This window comes from Electrophorus electricus, chromosome 18, assembly GCF_041902795.1.
Source record: "Electrophorus electricus isolate QZ-2024a chromosome 18, ASM4190279v1, whole genome shotgun sequence".
NCBI lineage: Eukaryota > Metazoa > Chordata > Actinopteri > Gymnotiformes > Gymnotidae > Electrophorus > Electrophorus electricus.
The window spans coordinates 176,077-193,104 of NC_137514.1; the positions used below are offsets into that span (position 1 = coordinate 176,077).

Sequence of the window (17,028 nt, forward strand, 5' to 3'; positions counted from 1 at the left end):
TAAGGTCCAGGGATTGGGCTGGCCACTCCATAACTTTAATTTTGTTGGTCTGGAACCAAGATGCTGCTCGCTTCCTGGTGTGTTTGGGGTCATTGTATTGTTGAAACACCCATTTCAAGGGCATTTCCTCTTCAGCATAAGGCAACATGACCTCTTGAAGTATTTTGATATATGCAAATTGATTCATGATCCCTGGTATGTGATAAATAGGCCCGACACCACAGTAAGAGAAACATCCCCAGATCATGATGCCTGTACCACCATACTTCACTGTCTTCAGAGTGTATTTGAATTCAGTGTTTGGAGGTCGTCTGACAAACTGTCTGTGGCCTTTGGATCCAAAGGCCACAATCTTACTTTCATCAGTCCACAAAATGTTTCTCCATTTCTCTTTAGGCCAGTCTATGTGTTCTTTGGCAAATTGTAACCTCTTCAGTATGTCTTTTTTTTTTTTTTTTTTTTAATCAGTGGGACTTTGTGGGGGCTTCTTGCCAATAGATTAGCTTCACACAGGTGGCTTCTAATTGTTACAGTACTCACAGGTAACTTCAGACTGTCTTTGATCACCCTGGAGCTGATCATTGGCTGAGTCTTTGCCATTCTGGCTATTCTTTGATCCATTCGAATGATAGTCTTCTATTTTCTTCAACGTTTCTCTGGTTTTGCTTTACATTTTAAAGCATTGGAGATCATTTTAGCTGAGCAGTCCATCATTTTCTGCACTTCTCTGTTTTTCCCTCTCCAATCAACGTTTCAATCAAAGTACGCTGTTCTTCTGAACAATGTCTGGAACGACCCATTTTTCTCAGGTTTTCAGAGAGAAATGCATGTACAACATGTGTTGCTTTCAACCTTAAATAAGGGCCACCTGGCTGACAACTGTTTTTTCACAGAATGAATAAACTCACTCCTTGAACTCCACACTGCTATTATTTTGAACATGACCATATGCAGTCTAAACAATCTGAAAGAAAGTGGAGTATGTGGACTCATGCACTGAGAAACCAGATAAAAAAAAAAAGGCCTTAATCTGCCATATACTGTTTCCATGAGTGCTTGACTAATCAGATAACTGCAGAAATACACCAATGCCTGGATTACTGAGTGCATGTAAACACACTCATTGATGCAAAAGACCAGTTGAGGGAGGGGAAAACAACTGAAATGAGTGGTTTAATGTGAACAAACCCACCAGAGTCCTTTAAAATAGTTACACAGCATTCAGAGTAGTGTAAATTGATTTGAACATTTGTCAAATGCTTAGTTTTGTAGATGGAGAAATTATACACTAAGGAGTATATAATGGAGTTGTCTTGAGGTTCTAATAGCAGGCATCTCTAAACCATTTGACAAATCCTCCTGAAACTATTTAACACCTTGAATAAAATCTTTTTTACATTTAATTCCATAGGGTAAAAAATCAAGGTCCAAGTACTATACATTTTCCATCCTCCTTTCAGGAGTGACGACCATGACCAACACTTTATCTGTTCAGCTTTGCAAACTTGTTTGGCAGCCAATTAAAACATTTTAAGTAATGTGACCATAGACTTCCATTGTCAGTAGCCAGTTACTGGAAAACATGAGCACAATCACAGAATTTGTCATAGAGGGATTGAGACTGCCCCTAAGAGAAGAAGGCAGAGCGATCATCACTTAAGGGTTTGTGGTATGGCTGTTTGGGCTGGTGGTTACAGCACAGGTCTGAGACAGGGCTCCAGGACAGAGGTGTGTTTGCTGTACTACACAAACCTGCGTCATCTGGAACTCTGACCAGAAAAATCCCCTTCAGCTTCAGACCATCAGCATGCAGCATTATTCACTGCCTAAATGGAGTTTACATTCAGTTGTGAATAAAAGACTACTTGTAGCATGTGAAAAGGAAGCCCTAGTGAAGGATAAATGACAAACAGAAGACATAGCAGATAAGGTCGGTTGCTCACTCGTGTTATCACGGTGACAGCTTCTATTCCTACAGAGTGCATGTGATGTCATACTGGAACTGAATCGTCTCAGGCATCCATCAAACACTTCCAATCAAGTCTACATTATGCAGCGTCGCTCTGCTCTCCGAGAAAAGCTCGTTTCATTATAGAAACTAGTGCTATTTTGAGAGCCATTTTTATAACAAAAGGAAACTGGAAAGCCATGTACTAAGAAACATTCTTTAATCTTTCTCCCTCTGAAAAGAGAACAATTATACAAAAAACAAAACCAAAAAAGCCCACATGGTCCTGCTTGTACTAAACCATTCTTTCACTTTCCTGCAGTTGATCCAAGAGTGGCAAAAGCATAATTAGACAACACATTTACAAAATATTAACAAAAAGGTTCTGCACTTTTGACACCAGGAAATAAACACAGATGCTCTAAAGTGTTGGCTTTGCTAAAATGGAGCAGGTTAGGTTATGTTGTTGGGGGAATCCTACACATTTAAAAATTACAAAAAAAAATACCAAAACACAAACACAGACCAAGACAAACAAAAATCCCCAAAACCGAATGCCTAACCAAGTTTAAAAATATTGGATAATCCTGACACTCATTTATCTATAAACCACGTCTGCTGAGAGGGAGGCAGAGAACACCTGACATTTGTTTTAAACTGACATGACACGCACACGGTTTTCCTCTCCCTCTCCCAATCACACATCAGAAAACAAGAGCTATCAAATGGTAAACCATGCAATCCAAGCTACAGATTTACCCTTAGCACCTTCAGGGGATGGTTACAACGACCAGTGAACTCTCTGCGAACTCCTTATGAAACCCCCCCCCCCCCCCCCCTCAAATCATGCAATCAGAAAAGGAGTTGTGCAAGTCAAAAAGGTAGAGGCTGGCGATGTCTGTGCCTGTGTGTGTACACGTGACGATGTGTGCATGTTATGCCACAGTGAAAGTTATGGCTTTGGGTTGTGTGCTGAAGTGCAGTCTGACACTCTTCTGATTGGCTGTAAGGTAAGTGCGGTCTCAGTTTCCTCTGATTGGCTGAGTAGCTGCTTTCACAGGGAGTTTTCCATTTGGTTAGTGCTACCAAACTTGTGGAACATCAAACAGTCCTGTTTGAGTGGCCTGAGGATCTGAGGAGGGAAAACAAATCCACAAAGCAGTGTTTTAACACTAATAAGATTCTTGGTTTCTAACATACAGTAGTGTCTAGAGGAGTTTCAGACTGAGTGCAGTACACACTGGTCATATCAGATGAACACGACACTAGTTTCCTTTCTCTCCGAAATGCCTGGAAAGGATCTGTATGGTTGTGTTCGGCCTACAGTGCTGACTACAGCTTCCTGCCTACCTTTATTCTCATTGGCTGAGGTTTTGGGCCAGGTGTCTGCTTCCTGGGACTCGGCCTCTGCTTCAGTCGGGCTGGTAGAAGGTGTGCCTTCTACTGGCCTAAATGAACAGAGCAACTATATTAAAACACATCTTGACTAAAGATTGAGTGGACCAATGGGGGGAGAGAGAGAGAGAGGCTGAGACGTACAGAGTTCTAAGCCAATCATCTGTGGTTCTGGAGACTAAAACATCAGCATATGTCTGGGCACACCCACCACTCACGCCAGCTAAAATAAAAAAAAAAAAAAGTTGCAGTATTAGAACAAAAGGTGTTACATAACTGAAGTAAATTTTTAAAATGCAACCCCCTACACCATACCATCTCTCTTAATCTTCTTTGTTTCTGGGTTGCTGTAGTTACTCCAGTTGCTATCAGCAATCCCGGTGAAGTCAGAGTTTTGATCTTCCTGAGTGGGACTAAGACTCCTCTTCCCCGTCAGTGACCTGCACATGTGCATGCACGCACGCACGCACTCTTAACTGACATTTTCTAGATTTAATTTTCAAGAATTCAGGGTCTTTTTTCCCTAATTATTCACCTGTTGTGTGCACGGCTGCACGTAGATGTCATGCCAGCAGATTTGTAGGAAGCATCTGCCCACCCATCCTCGGCCCACTTCCTGTTTATATTTGTATTTTTCTGCTTGGCCTGTAAATATTCTGCATACGTCTGGATCCGATAACTCTCGGCATACTGACTCGTGTTCACCGCTACAAACAGAGCCAAGAGTGAGACACACGAAGTGACAGTCAAGCTTCAATCTGATGCTGAAAATCACCCTGTGTGTGATGTAATACATATTAGTGATGTCACCGATGCCATCATACCGATCTGCACCTGCTCCAATTGGCTGAGGGACACAAAAGCTGATGTGTCATCGAGCCAAGACACCTGGATATTACCTGAACAATACAGCATGCACACAGACAAAACATTTTAAAATTTCAACCTTATATTTAACACCAGTGCTGTTCTGTGATCAGGCAGTTAACTGCCTTGTACTTTCAGACAATGACAAGCATCAAACTCTGAGCCCTAAATGCAGCACACTGACTGCTTATCTCGAGTTCAGGAGCTCACCCCAATTACTCTTTGAAACCACTGACAGCTGACCAAACTGCTTGGTCACAGTCATCGTATCAGAAAATGTGTAGAACCTGAATAGGTGTTACTGGATTGAATGCTGGTATCTTATGACATTAGGTAACTACAGGTGGCACAACCTCCAGGAGCAGATGTGGGATTTGAGGTCCAGAATATTTTTTACCTCTGCTTGCTATTGCATTTATATCCCTGCAGAGTTTTTGTATTCTTATATGATAGTGTTGAAATATGGTGTTGGGGACATCTTACCAAAAGCACTGAATAACTGATATAGGTCACTGGTCTTCCACTCTTTGGGGAATGTGACATAGAGAACGTGGTCTCTCTTTGGCTGCACTGAAACACATGCACACAATGAGTGAGAGGCATGGCCAGTGAAGAGAGAACAAATGTTTGTGTGTTTTTACTTACAGTCTGGTCCACTAATGTTCAGGTAAGGAATATCAATCACCCGCATGAGGAACAATCTGGGGGGGGGGGGGGGAATAAATGTATTCACAAATTACCAAATACATAAAGAGAATTGAAATCTGAAGCACATCTCAGCCTCAGCCAACATGCACCAAGCTCGCACACATGCGCCAGGATTTTGAAAGTCATAAATGATACAAAAAAGTACCTCACACTCAACGTCAGGCCTCCTACATCTCCCACACCCTAAAAATTGTGCAAATCAGTAGGACACTGGAGGCGCTTGTGCGTTTGCAAGAGTTCTACAAGTTTTTCCTCCATGTGACACAGCTAAGCAGCTATGGGCTGAAGCCAACGGATGGCTGGTTCTTTGATCATCACACACTAGAAGGGTCACTTGTGGTTTCGGTCATAAAAATCAACACTGACAGATTATCAGCGGGATTGGAAAAGTTTGTTGGAAGGGCAAAGTCGGGATTCAAATCACAGTGTACGTCAAGCTTTAATAAATGACACGAGAGGCGTCAGTCTGCCGTGTGTACGCACACACTCACTTGTTGTAGAAGGGTTCAAGGAGTTTGGAGCGAGCAGAGATGTGAGATCTTGGAGGAGTGAGGAATGAACCTACAAACACCACAACACACCTTAAAGAAAGAAAAAAAATCCCAGCCCCATCACCACATACAGTCAAAGAAAGACAGACACTCAGGCACCACCCCACCTTACCCAGGTAGTTAGCCATGGAGATGAAGCAGAGGCCGGTGATGTAGGCATCATAACCGGCTTCATGGAGCCGCTCAGAGGCAGTGTCGTAACTCTGAAAGCCCTCAGAGCATTCTAGAGGTACACACACACACACTTACTTTTACAACCTTAACACCCAGCCCTTCTCTGAATGAACCCTGACAGAGGTCAGCAGCACTAGATCACATCAGAACTCAAAACTCCGTTCAGAAAGACAAACGGAGCCATGTGCCCTACAGCTGGTCTGACTGTGCGCAAGTACATACTCACCAACTCGAGGTGCTTTGAATGGCTTCTCCTTCAGTTGCTTTTCCAGTTCTGCCAAAGATGTATTTGTAATCAGCTCCTGGACACAGGCATGCGCACACACACAGTAGGAGTCCATGTTAACCCCCTCCAGTGCCTCTAATAAGTCATGGTCTCCTGGTCTGTTCTCCATGGAGAACACTGACTTTAATCTGTGTGACTTGCCTTGAAAGGCTGAGTGGATGCCATCAGCTTCGTGTCCAAAAGCCTAAAACCAAAAAGTAAACCAACATTATGAAGCAAATCAAACTGAACAGACTTTCAAACACACACTTACATACACACTTACCTGGGAAACACACACATGGTGACCTCTTTGAAGTCATCCAACTCCTGAAAAGGCACACACATTAATTTTTTAGCTCAGAAAATGTCCCACTACAAACTAGGACCTTCCAAGAATCAATCTATAGAAACAGAAAAACCAAAAAGCATTGAAAACTGCCCCCCCACATAACCCAAAGCAACAAATCTTTCTCTGTTGCCATGGCTACCTCTGGTAGAGAGCAGTAAAACTGGTGGATGGTGTGCATGACATCCAGAAGCATGTTATGGCCAACCACCAACTTCCCCTGAGGGAGAGAGAGACTCTTAAAGACCTTTAAATGTCAAGGTTGCTAGTAACATTGACAGACAGCCAAGTGAAACTCACAGATTTGGAGACCGCATGAATGACTCTTGAAAACCCAACTGCATCATTCATCTCCTCCTGTTACACACACACACGTGCGCAAATTATGGATTGCAAGACTTCAGTGACCCACTGGACTGAAAGTGTAGGAGTGAAATGTCACCTGCTCTCGCTCATACTTCTGTTGCTCCATCCTCCTTCTCTCCTCTTCATCCACCTTACTGATCTGAATAAAGCGCTCCTTCTACACCCACACACACCCACACCCACACACACACACACACCTGTGTGCAGTACTGTGATTCCCAATTAGTACCATGGCTGGGGAGTATGGGTAAAAGGTCATTATGAGCAGAACACCATTACCTTTTCAGTTTCCACAGTTTCAACATGGATGCCTTTGGGGTACCTGCAGGAATCACCACATGAAGCAGAATACTAGACAATACAGACAATCTCCCCTAAACCCTCACATGGCCAACCAACATGCTCCCCTAAACCCTCACATGCTTATCCAACACTCTTCCCTAAACCCTAAGCCCTCAGACATACTCACTTCCAGTTGAGAGTCTGGTAAATGAGCTTCCTCTGAAACCTGTGAGGAAGAGAACAATGGAGGAAAGACACCCTGAGAAACAGTGGGTGGCATCATTTCTGTTCCCACTTTCTGACTCAAGAAAACCCAGCAGCTTGGCTCCAAAGCAATGTACTGCAGCTCACCCTGAGCAGGGCTCCAACTCCACTGACTTCTCAGAACTGTTCAAAAGAGCATCTACCTTCTCCCTGGGGAAACAGAGAGCAGACAGACAATCAGCACAACACCATGGAGATCCAGGCAGAGATTTATTGCAATTATCTCAAACATCACTAAACATGAAACCTGTGTGTGAGACAGTGAGGGAGAGCATGCGAGAAAGAAACTCACACGACTCTGCCGATGAAGTCTTTGTGTTCGTCTGGCACGTTCACTGGTCCCTTACAGGAATTGGGAGAGATGTAGGAAGGAGTCCCAGCCCCATTCACCTGGCTCCGCCTCTCTTCATACTGCTCCCTCAGCTGAGACTCCTCCTCCTGATTCAGATATGGGATCCCTATGACAGACACGGGGAGGGGGGGTATCCGTCAGTCAACACGACTAAGCTTGGCCATTTGTTCTGAATGCACAGACACCAAAATAAAGCTCAGTGCAAGTCAGTCACTATAGATAATCACTAACTGCACAGAGTCTGACCATTTGGGTTTGTTGAGAGTTTAGTAAGACAACACCAACCCTTGTTATGCTGCAGTGAAACTTCCAGAGCAGCAACAGGGATTGTGGTACAACCAAACATGATTCACAACAACCATCTGTGCACCCCCTGATCAGACTGACACAGCAATCTTGAAGAGAAGGAAATAGCAGTCTCCCGCTAAAGACCAGAGAAGGTCTGACCATCATGCAGAGTCTAATCAGACTTGATTGAGTTCTGCAGACTGCAGGAGAATCAGTCTGAGAGCAGGGTCTGATCAACTGCACATCACTCACCACTGCGGAAAACTTTGTTGAAGTCGAATCCCTGACTGGCCAGGAAGTCAATACTGGAACTCTGAAACAGGAGATGGAGATCCAAGTCACAACCACATGACATTCAACCACTAAAGAAAAAACACTCCCACACGCATGCATGCTCACCTGACAGATGAACTTAATGTCTGGAGAGTTCCTGCTGAATGGCTTTGGGAATATATAAAAATTAAAAGCTTTCATCAGATACCTACAAAAGAGAAAACAATACAATCAAGAGCAGTAACAGTTCAGGCATTTGTGCAGCTGAAGTCAAGCGTGCGCAGCTGAAGGCATGCGTGCGGGACTCACTTGCTCTGCGACTGGTCATAGCGGAACGTGCAGAGGCCAAACTGAAAGAGCAGGAAGTCCATGGAGTGCTGCAGGAAGCAGGGAACAATGTCAGCTGGACAGCATCAAGCCAAATGACCATCAAAGTTTGCCTCTGATTGAAGAAACCTGACACTTTTAGGACTTTACACAAAACCACTTCAATTAAAACAATACATCATCATCATCATCATCATCATCTAGGGTACATCAAGCACATTACTTAACCATACAAGTATATTATATATCCAGCTACTATATACATTGTTAAGACAGGGATAAAACAGGGATAAACACAAACAGATAAATTAAATCAAGCAATTATCATCCCGACTGGAATCGTTAAGTAACCGGTCACTGAGATTCCGGCACAGTACACCCCGCAGCGCGGATACCTTCCTTAGTTTCACGTAGCGCTCCCCCGGCGTGTCCATCCCGTTGGTCAGCGCACTTACGGAGGGCCCGTCGCTTATTCCTGAAAAACGCGCAAATGCCCTTCACGTTTGGAAATGGGGCGCATTCTGGAGCACTGCAGGAAAACGCTGTAACAGCCTACGACCCCAGTAATAACGCACATGCAAAGTGAGCGGATAACGGCCAGAATTTCACCTGAAAACTCTCCATCGATGGCGAGAAAGTCAGCTTCTTCTATGGCGCTGTAGATGGGGCATAAACTGTCTTTAAAATCTGCACGGACGAAAACAGACGCTTCAGGTCAGTTTGAACCTACTGCGCGTATTCGCATACAAGCAGCCCAGCTAAAACCCCAAAATCATAATTACGGGTACAGACAGACCGCCCCTGGAGCCCCGTACGAAGACGACCCCCCCCATGCGCTCGCGCGCCAGTGTCTTACTTTGTCGTGTTACCTCCATCCCTGCACGAGCCCGAACAATTATCGCCAGCCGCAGTCTCGCTGGCCCTTTAACCTTTTACGGTAAACACTTCCGGAACTCTGCAAAGCTGGAGCACTGCTCTACTGCCACCTGGCGCTGGGAGTGGGTGTTTCTTAATGACCGCTACTATACAGGGAGCACTTCTAAAGTATGTGCTGCTAATAGCTAGACACAAGTGCGGCATTCTTAACTGATGGGTTCCTAAGTGGTTAAGGTACTTGACTTGTAATCGGAAGGTTGCTGATTCAAGCCCCACCGTTGCCACTGTTGGGCCCCTGAGCAAGGCCCTTAAGCCTCAATTGCTCAAGTCGTACTCAGTCATAATTATAAGTCGCTTTGCATAAAAGCTTCAGCTAAATTCCATAAATGTAAATATTTGCCCACCGTGGGACACGCCCGTCTCAGTCAGACTAGAGTGGCTTCGTTGGCCCAAAGGGGGCGGGGCTTTACGTAAGGGCGGCAGTAGTCGTCTGCAGATACATATAAAAGCATCCACGGTCAGGCGCTGAGCAGTACCGTTAGTTAAATAGCCTAGCTGACGCTTTCTCTCTCTTTTTTTGACAAAAATGTCTTGTTTTTTAAAAAACGTTAATTTTGAAACTGCCTGCGAGATACTGAATACATTACACAATAATATATTTAGTTAGCTTGTAGGCTCAATGTAGTCTAGAATCGTCTGATATATTTTGATTCAGTTGCTGTGCTCCAAATCCTAGGCTGCATTTCTCGGTCTCTACGCTATAGAAGGCTGTTCCAAAACGAAGGACTCCTCGGAGTCTACAAACGCATCCTATGTACAGAGAGATATCATAGAAAACAAAGCCTGTGGAGCGGAGTTTCTTTTAAAATGTCTTTCACGTACTGGAATTGATCTTCGTTACCTTGTAAAGGGTACAATGACTAATTAATACAGTGTGGTAGTTTATTTTGAATCCAAGTAAACGCTTTAGGTTTAATTTTGAGTGTTTATGAGGATGCAGACCTTTCTTGTGATATCACCACACAGCCTCATTAGACTTTCATTTGTATGACCAGAAGAATAAGAATACATTTTTTAAATAAACGTCTTTCACGATAGATAGATAGATAGATAGATAGATAGATAGATAGATAGATAGATAGATAGATAGATAGATAGATAGATCACTTTATTAAGCCCAGGGTGAACTGACAATACTCAGACACTTTACAATAGCAAATTAAAACATAAGAATTATAAGAAAGAATAACAGGGTAAAACAAGAATAATAAAATGACAACACAGTAAATAAATAAGAATAAAATGAGAGATTAAGACATGGTAAAGTTACAGTAATGACTGACAGGACCAAAACACGACTATGCTAAAATATCTAAACAGTGACAAAATACAAATAAAGATTTACAGATCAGGAAAGGTATTCTGAAATAAATTTTTATGCTTTTTGAAGGTGAATAGTGATGGGCAGAGACGGACCTGCCAAGGAATGGAGTAACATAGCTTTGGGCCTGCAACACTAAAAGCTATATCACCATAGGCAGGAGGAACAGGGAGCAAATGGGCATTGGCACACTGGAGAATGCATGAGGGAATGTGTCTAGACAACAGAGAAACAAGGTAGTCAGGAACCAGTAATCTAGTCGGGATCTAATAAAAGCATGAATTAGGGTTTCAGCTACAGAGTCAGGGAGTGAGGGATGGAGTCTGGCAATATTTGTAAGGTGGAAGAAGAGAATTTTGATGTTGTTAATGTGGGCGTCAGAGAGTGTAGAGTCCAACACCAAGGTTTGGATCTGAGTCACAGAGCAGGTGATAAGACCAGTGATAGATAGAGGTTGATCAATTTTCTTGAGTAGAAGGAGAAGCTATGACAATGGCTTTGGATTTATTACTATTAAGTTTGAGGATGTTCAAAGCTATCCAGTTTTGAATGCGAACCAGGCAGCTGACCAGTGAGTCATGGGGCAGTGTAGCAGAGGGCTTGGTGCAGGTAAACTGCCAAAAGTGAAGCTTGCCTGTTGGTGAGATATGACCTAAACCAAGCTATTGCTGTGTTAGTGACACTAGTCCAACACTCTAGCCTCAAGCCTAGAGTCTAGACTCAACAATGTGTGATTGTGGCAGTGACTGTACTGAATCCTGCAGTAAGATCCAGAAGGACAAGGATATTTACTAGATCAGAATCATCTGCTAATAGTAGATCATACATAACCCTTACCAAAGCAGTTTCAGTGCTGTGATTTACTCTGAAACCAGAATGAAACTGCTCATTTCACATTCCAGTATCTTACTGAGAAAAAGAAGGCTTGTAGTTGTGAAGTTTATATGGGTTAAGGACTTCTTCAGGACTGGGGTAATGGCAGCTACTTTTAAGTTGGGAATTACCTGAGCTAAGTGAGATATTAAAGATCGAGGTGATGAGTGGGCAAAGTGATGGCTGGCAAGCTTTAATCAGAGGGGTAGGCAGAAGGTCTAAAATACAAGAAGTTTCTTTAGAGCCAATGATAAGCCTGGCAGCAAAACTCTCATTAAGTGTTGCGGACCTTGTCATTGAAGAAAGTCAAAAAATCATTACAGAGGTGGCTGAAAGGGTTGAAGGGAAACCAAGCAGGCTGCCGCAACTTATTCTAGAAAAGAGGGCTCTTGGATTACTGCAAGAATTGGTCATTTTGGTGGAGTGGAAGTCAGCCTTATGTGTGGCAGTTTTATACGAGATAAAGTGTTCCTTATAAGCAACTGCATGAACTTTCACTTTAGTTTTCTTAATAAGGCGCTACAGTTGACTGCCTCTTGCTTTCATTAAGTTCAGAGGTAAACCATGGGGCAGAGTGATGGAAAGTCACAACTCCTGTACGAAGAGGAGCATTCTAGTTAAGCACAATTGAGACAGCATCAGTGTAATGATTGAGCAGGACCACAGGAGATGTGAGTGATGGGAAACTTGTTGAGTGTGTTCATAAAAACTGAATTTCTAACATTCCTAAAGGTGATACTATGAGGAGTGTGCATCCTTGTGGAGTGGAGAGACAGGGATAGATTAAAAAGAACTGTTCTATGGTCAGAGATATGAAAATCAGCAATGTGCACGTTAGAAAGTGAGACACAAGGAATCGTACACACAAGATAAAGGATATTTCCCTTAGTGTGGGTGGCAGAGGTTACATTTTGGGTGAGATCAAAGCAGCACAACAGGTTGAGAAAATCAACAGAGTGAACACATTTACCTGAGGCAATATGAATGTTAGGCATCTACAATAATATTGAAGGGAATAATGAACAACTGGCAATTCAGACAGATCGGATAGAAAAACAGGTACAGAACTAGATTTAGACAGGCAGTAGACCAACAAGATCAGTAAGAGCTTTGAGCCTGTTATTTTCAGAGCAAGGCATTCAAAGGAAGTTGTTGGGTGAAAGGTAGATAAACCATGTTAGCCAACAGATCACAATTGCCAGCAAAAACACCAGGCGGGAATGTGAAAAGGAAAAGTTCATGTTAGGCTGTTCCAATGTGAGTGCAGCAGGTAGCAGTCAAAGAATCTTTTTTTCAAAAGAATCTTTTTTCAAAGAAGAGTCTTGTTTTTCTGTCAAATATATTCTTCAGTGATGTGCAAAAAATGTTATGTACCTGAGAAAAAATTGATTCAAAAAGTGTATCTAGATAGTAACTGTTTATTTACTCAAAAAATATATAAAACTTGAAAAGGGAAGTATTGCCATAAGCTGTAGCAATCACGATACAAACTGAACCAATCGTATAGCCCCATACACTGAGCCAGGAGCAGAGAGCTCTATAGTTGCTGCAGACTGCAGCAGAACTTGCTAGAAGCAAATACAAGACCCCAGGCTTGAAAACAGCATTCACACTTCACCAGACATACCGCTCTCACAGAACAAGTGGAACTGGGTCCAGAAAACACCTGGTGTGAAAATGCCCTTAGTGATTAGAGCTCATGTGCAAAATCATTAATCAGAAGCATTCTAAAGGCAGCACTGCCATGGGAACAGAACAAACAGTGGTTAATCCAACTGGTTGAGATTAACATAAATTGGTTAATGAGCCAAGGGGCGGAGATTTAAAAATGCTGCACATTCACTCTTCACATTGCTGTAACAGCCAGAAATGCCAGCAAATGATTAAGAACATACTGCAGCAGTCTGGAACAGAAGTAGTCGTGCTCATAGTTGAAGTCTAAATTTAACGTTCAGGAAATAGCTAAAGTAAAGCTCTGCCTACTGGTTAATTTGGATTACATTTGGATCTGCCTCCATGGCAGAGCTGCCTTCAGAACAGTTCTTTTGCAGGAGCTTTTCTTTAAACTCAGGTCAGCATCAAGGAACTGCCTCCAGGTCAGCACCAAGGAACTGCATCTAGGCCACAAATTGGATATGAATCCTACTTATGACTCAGCAGCTGAACACAAGCTTGGTAATAGTGGAGTTTAGCTACAATGATGCATCCAGCCTCCTCAGAGCAGGGCTTCTGTGTGCGTGGTCTACAAGCACATCTTTACCTATCTATAGTGCTACTCTCAGGAGCTTTGAGACTGAAGCAGGAGAACTTGATAGTCATCTCAGCTAGTACAAGTATTTTCAAGTTCAAGTTTAAGTTCAAGTTCGGTTTATTCGTCACATACATAGTCATACACAGTATAACGCGCAGTGAAATGGTGGAGAGTGCTCTGTCCAAACTGAGGAAGAGAAACAGGGGTGCATAGAGAAAAATATATATATGCAGATAAATATATATATTCTATGTATGTACAAAAATATATTAACAATGTATGTACAATATATGTATATTATGATTATATACACAATGTACAATGTATATGGTTGGGTATATATGTACACAATCTACAGAATGTACAGATCCATTTTGTATAATAACATATCTACAGTTGTTGTGTAACAGGGTAATTGAGTATAAATCTATATATACAGATGTACAGATATACAGTCATATTACATGGTGGTGGTGGTGGTCCCCACAGTTTCAGTTTCCCTGATTCAGGTCCCGAATGGCCTGTGGGAAGAAGCTCCTCTTCAGCCTCTCTGTCTTGGTCTTCAGGAAGCGGAAGCGCCTCCCTGACCTCAACAGAGTGAAGAGTCTATTGTTGGGATGGGTGGGGTCCTTCACAATTTTCCTGGCCTTGGTCTGGCACCGCTTGTAGTAGATGGTCTGCAGGTCAGGAAGTTCCGTGTGAGTGATGCGCTCTGCTGAATGCACTACCCTTTGGAGTGCTTGTCTGTCCTGCTTGGTGCTATTCCCAAACCAGACTGTGATGTTCCCCGTAAGGATGCTCTCGATAGTGCAGGTGTAGAAGTTCCGCAGTACTTTGGAGGGCAGTCTGAAGTCCCTTAGGCGTCTGAGGTGGTAAAGACGCTGACGAGCCTTCTTTGCCAGGGAGTTGGTATAGCGGGACCAGGACAGGTCCTGCGAGATGTGAACTCCAAGGTACCTGAAACTATCTACTCTCTCCACCGTGGTTCCACTGATCCTCACAGGTTGGTAGTGCCGCACCTGCTTCTTGCTGCAATCCACGATCAGCTCCTTTGTCTTACTGACGTTTAGGAGGAGATTATTTTCCTGGCACCAGTTTTCCAGGTGTTTAATCTCCTCCAGGTAGGTCCTCTCGTCGTTGTCCGAGATCAGACCCACCACAACGGTGTCGTCAGCAAACTTGACAATGATGTTAGAGCTGGAAGTGGCTGTGCAGTCGTAGGTGTACAGTGAGTAGAGCAGGGGGTTTAGGACACAACCCTGAGGAGCTCCAGTGCTGAGGGTGAGGGTGGATGAGGCGCAGTTGCCCACCCGTACTGATTGTGGTCTGTCTGTTAGGAAGTTGGAGATCCAGTCGCACAGGGATGTATGCAGTCCTAGATCTCCCAACTTAGTAGTGAGTAGGGAGGGGATGATAGTGTTAAATGCTGAACTGTAGTCGACAAATAGCATTTTAACATAATTTCCCCTCCCTTCGTCCAGGTGAGTCAGTGTAGTGTGGAGCAGATGTGCAATTGCATCGTCAGTGGAGCGGTTGTGGCGGTATGCAAATTGCAGTGGGTCCATGGAGGCTGGCAGTGAAGATGTGATGAAGTCTCTGCCTAGCTTTTCAAAGCACTTCATCACGACTGATATTTTGATGTTGCATCTCCTCATTTTTCCATCAGGCCCTCACATTTCTTCTTTAGCTCTGTCACCTCCTCTTTCAAATCAGCTACCATCCTCTGCAGAGTAACTACTTCATCCAACCAGGTTAATAATCAACCTTCCACTGCTTTGATTGCATCTCTTGCATCACTTCAATCTCAGAATGGTAAACTGACATATTGTTTACTATTTCTGTTTTTACCACTTGTATTTCATTTTTAAGACAAGTTTGTTTTTCAGTTCTGATTTTATCATGACCAAGAGGTCCACTTTTAGTGAGAGAAGAATCTCTGATTTCAAGGCTGGTCCGTCTGATAGAGATGGGCTCGACCAAGCAGCAGTGGCAGCTGGAGGTCTGGAGCTCGAGTTGATGCTAAGCCTAGTGCTGGGCTGTCTGGTTATTTATATTATCTTTATAACATGTGGTAGTCCATTACAAGCTCAACTATGCCCTCTTATTTTGCTCATTATTCTTAATACTTATGTTAGGATGCATTTTACTTTAAAAACTATCAAGTTTACCATCCACTGACATTTAGATTTAGATCAACATTCCTCATCATTGAAAAAAGCTCAAAATGTTTGTTTAGAGTGAGTTAAGATGTGAGTTTTGGTTGTTTGACATATAATTGGGATTGAAAATTTACTTTTACAAACCTAATGTTTTTTCCATCATGATTTTCTTTACCTTAAACTTTACCTTAAACTTTCTTTACCTTGGACGCTAACCTACATTACTGGCTACGATGTATTCTGTGAGTAAATGACAGCATTTTTATAAGTCGCTTTTGATAAGAGTGTCCACTAAATGCCATAAATGTACATTTTTACATGATGTACAGCCCCTAACAGTTGTTTGTCATAATTATGCTGTACCTCACACTTGTAATGTCTTTTTCCCTCCAGAAATGAATGATGTCCATTTGCAATACTTCTCCTGCTATGTGTGTCCGCTTTTCTATACATCTCAAATTTACCTCAACAAACACATCAAGAAATTCCACAATGAGGAGTATGTCAGACTGTTGAAATCAGGAGAGATTAAATCTGAGAATGTCACCAAAAACTCACTCACACAGGAGAGAAGCCATATTACCACTCAGTGCGTGGAAAGAATTTTATTGCACAAAATGATCTCCAAAGACACCTGGTCATTCACACAGGAAATAAGCATCATCACTGCTCACAGTGTGGGCAGGGTTTTCACAAAATTGGATAGATTTAAGAAACACAAATGCATTAACTAGATGTGAAAGGAACCACTATAGTGGAACACGCCTTCTAAAATTTTGTCCTCTTTGCTACTCTCTGGAGAGTAAGCACAAACCTTTTACATGCTTTTGTTTTGTTATATTACAATATTGTTCTCTTTAAATCTTTTACTTTAGACTACTACAATTATTTATTTTAGCATCTCTGAATTAAATAATTGTTATTTAATTTAAAAACATTGGCACACACCCCTGATAAATTTATTTAAGTCATTCCATCCATTTCATGTTTATTTTGCGTTAATATGTGTTTGATGAGAAAACTCAAGTTCAAGTTCGGTTTATTCGTCACATCCATAGTCATACACAGTATAACTCGCA

General features: G+C 42.6%; 1 protein-coding gene across 2 annotated transcripts; it reads right to left on the reverse strand.

The window, feature by feature from the left end:
- Positions 1-2,151: 2,151 nt before the first annotated feature.
- Positions 2,152-9,358, reverse strand: parn (poly(A)-specific ribonuclease (deadenylation nuclease)). Of its 2 annotated transcripts, XM_027031908.3 has the most exons (26): positions 9,266-9,358; positions 9,019-9,096; positions 8,805-8,884; positions 8,392-8,459; positions 8,209-8,290; positions 8,062-8,122; positions 7,462-7,627; positions 7,257-7,319; positions 7,093-7,131; positions 6,903-6,945; positions 6,700-6,780; positions 6,558-6,614; positions 6,400-6,477; positions 6,195-6,238; positions 6,071-6,113; positions 5,870-5,945; positions 5,582-5,692; positions 5,410-5,479; positions 4,856-4,911; positions 4,694-4,780; positions 4,168-4,242; positions 3,879-4,050; positions 3,659-3,783; positions 3,488-3,566; positions 3,299-3,396; positions 2,152-3,080 (listed from the first exon to the last, which is right to left on the reverse strand). In XM_027031908.3, exons 1-26 carry the CDS (start codon positions 9,282-9,284, stop codon positions 3,031-3,033), a joined length of 2,001 nt encoding a protein of 666 aa, XP_026887709.2. In that variant the 5' UTR covers positions 9,285-9,358; the 3' UTR covers positions 2,152-3,030. The 2 variants fall into 2 exon arrangements, with proteins under 2 accessions (XP_026887709.2, XP_081557333.1); XM_081701207.1 differs by lacking the exon at positions 8,805-8,884.
- Positions 9,359-17,028: the final 7,670 nt, after the last annotated feature.

Excerpts from the sequence above, each read along its gene's own strand:
- parn (XM_027031908.3), bottom strand. Across the intron at positions 8,460-8,804 it reads GCTACGTGAAACTAAGGAAG|CACTCCATGGACTTCCTGCT; the intron begins GTATCCGCGCTG and ends TGCTTCCTGCAG. Across the intron at positions 7,132-7,256 it reads GAGTTGGAGCCCTGCTCAGG|GTTTCAGAGGAAGCTCATTT; the intron begins GTGAGCTGCAGT and ends TCTTCCTCACAG.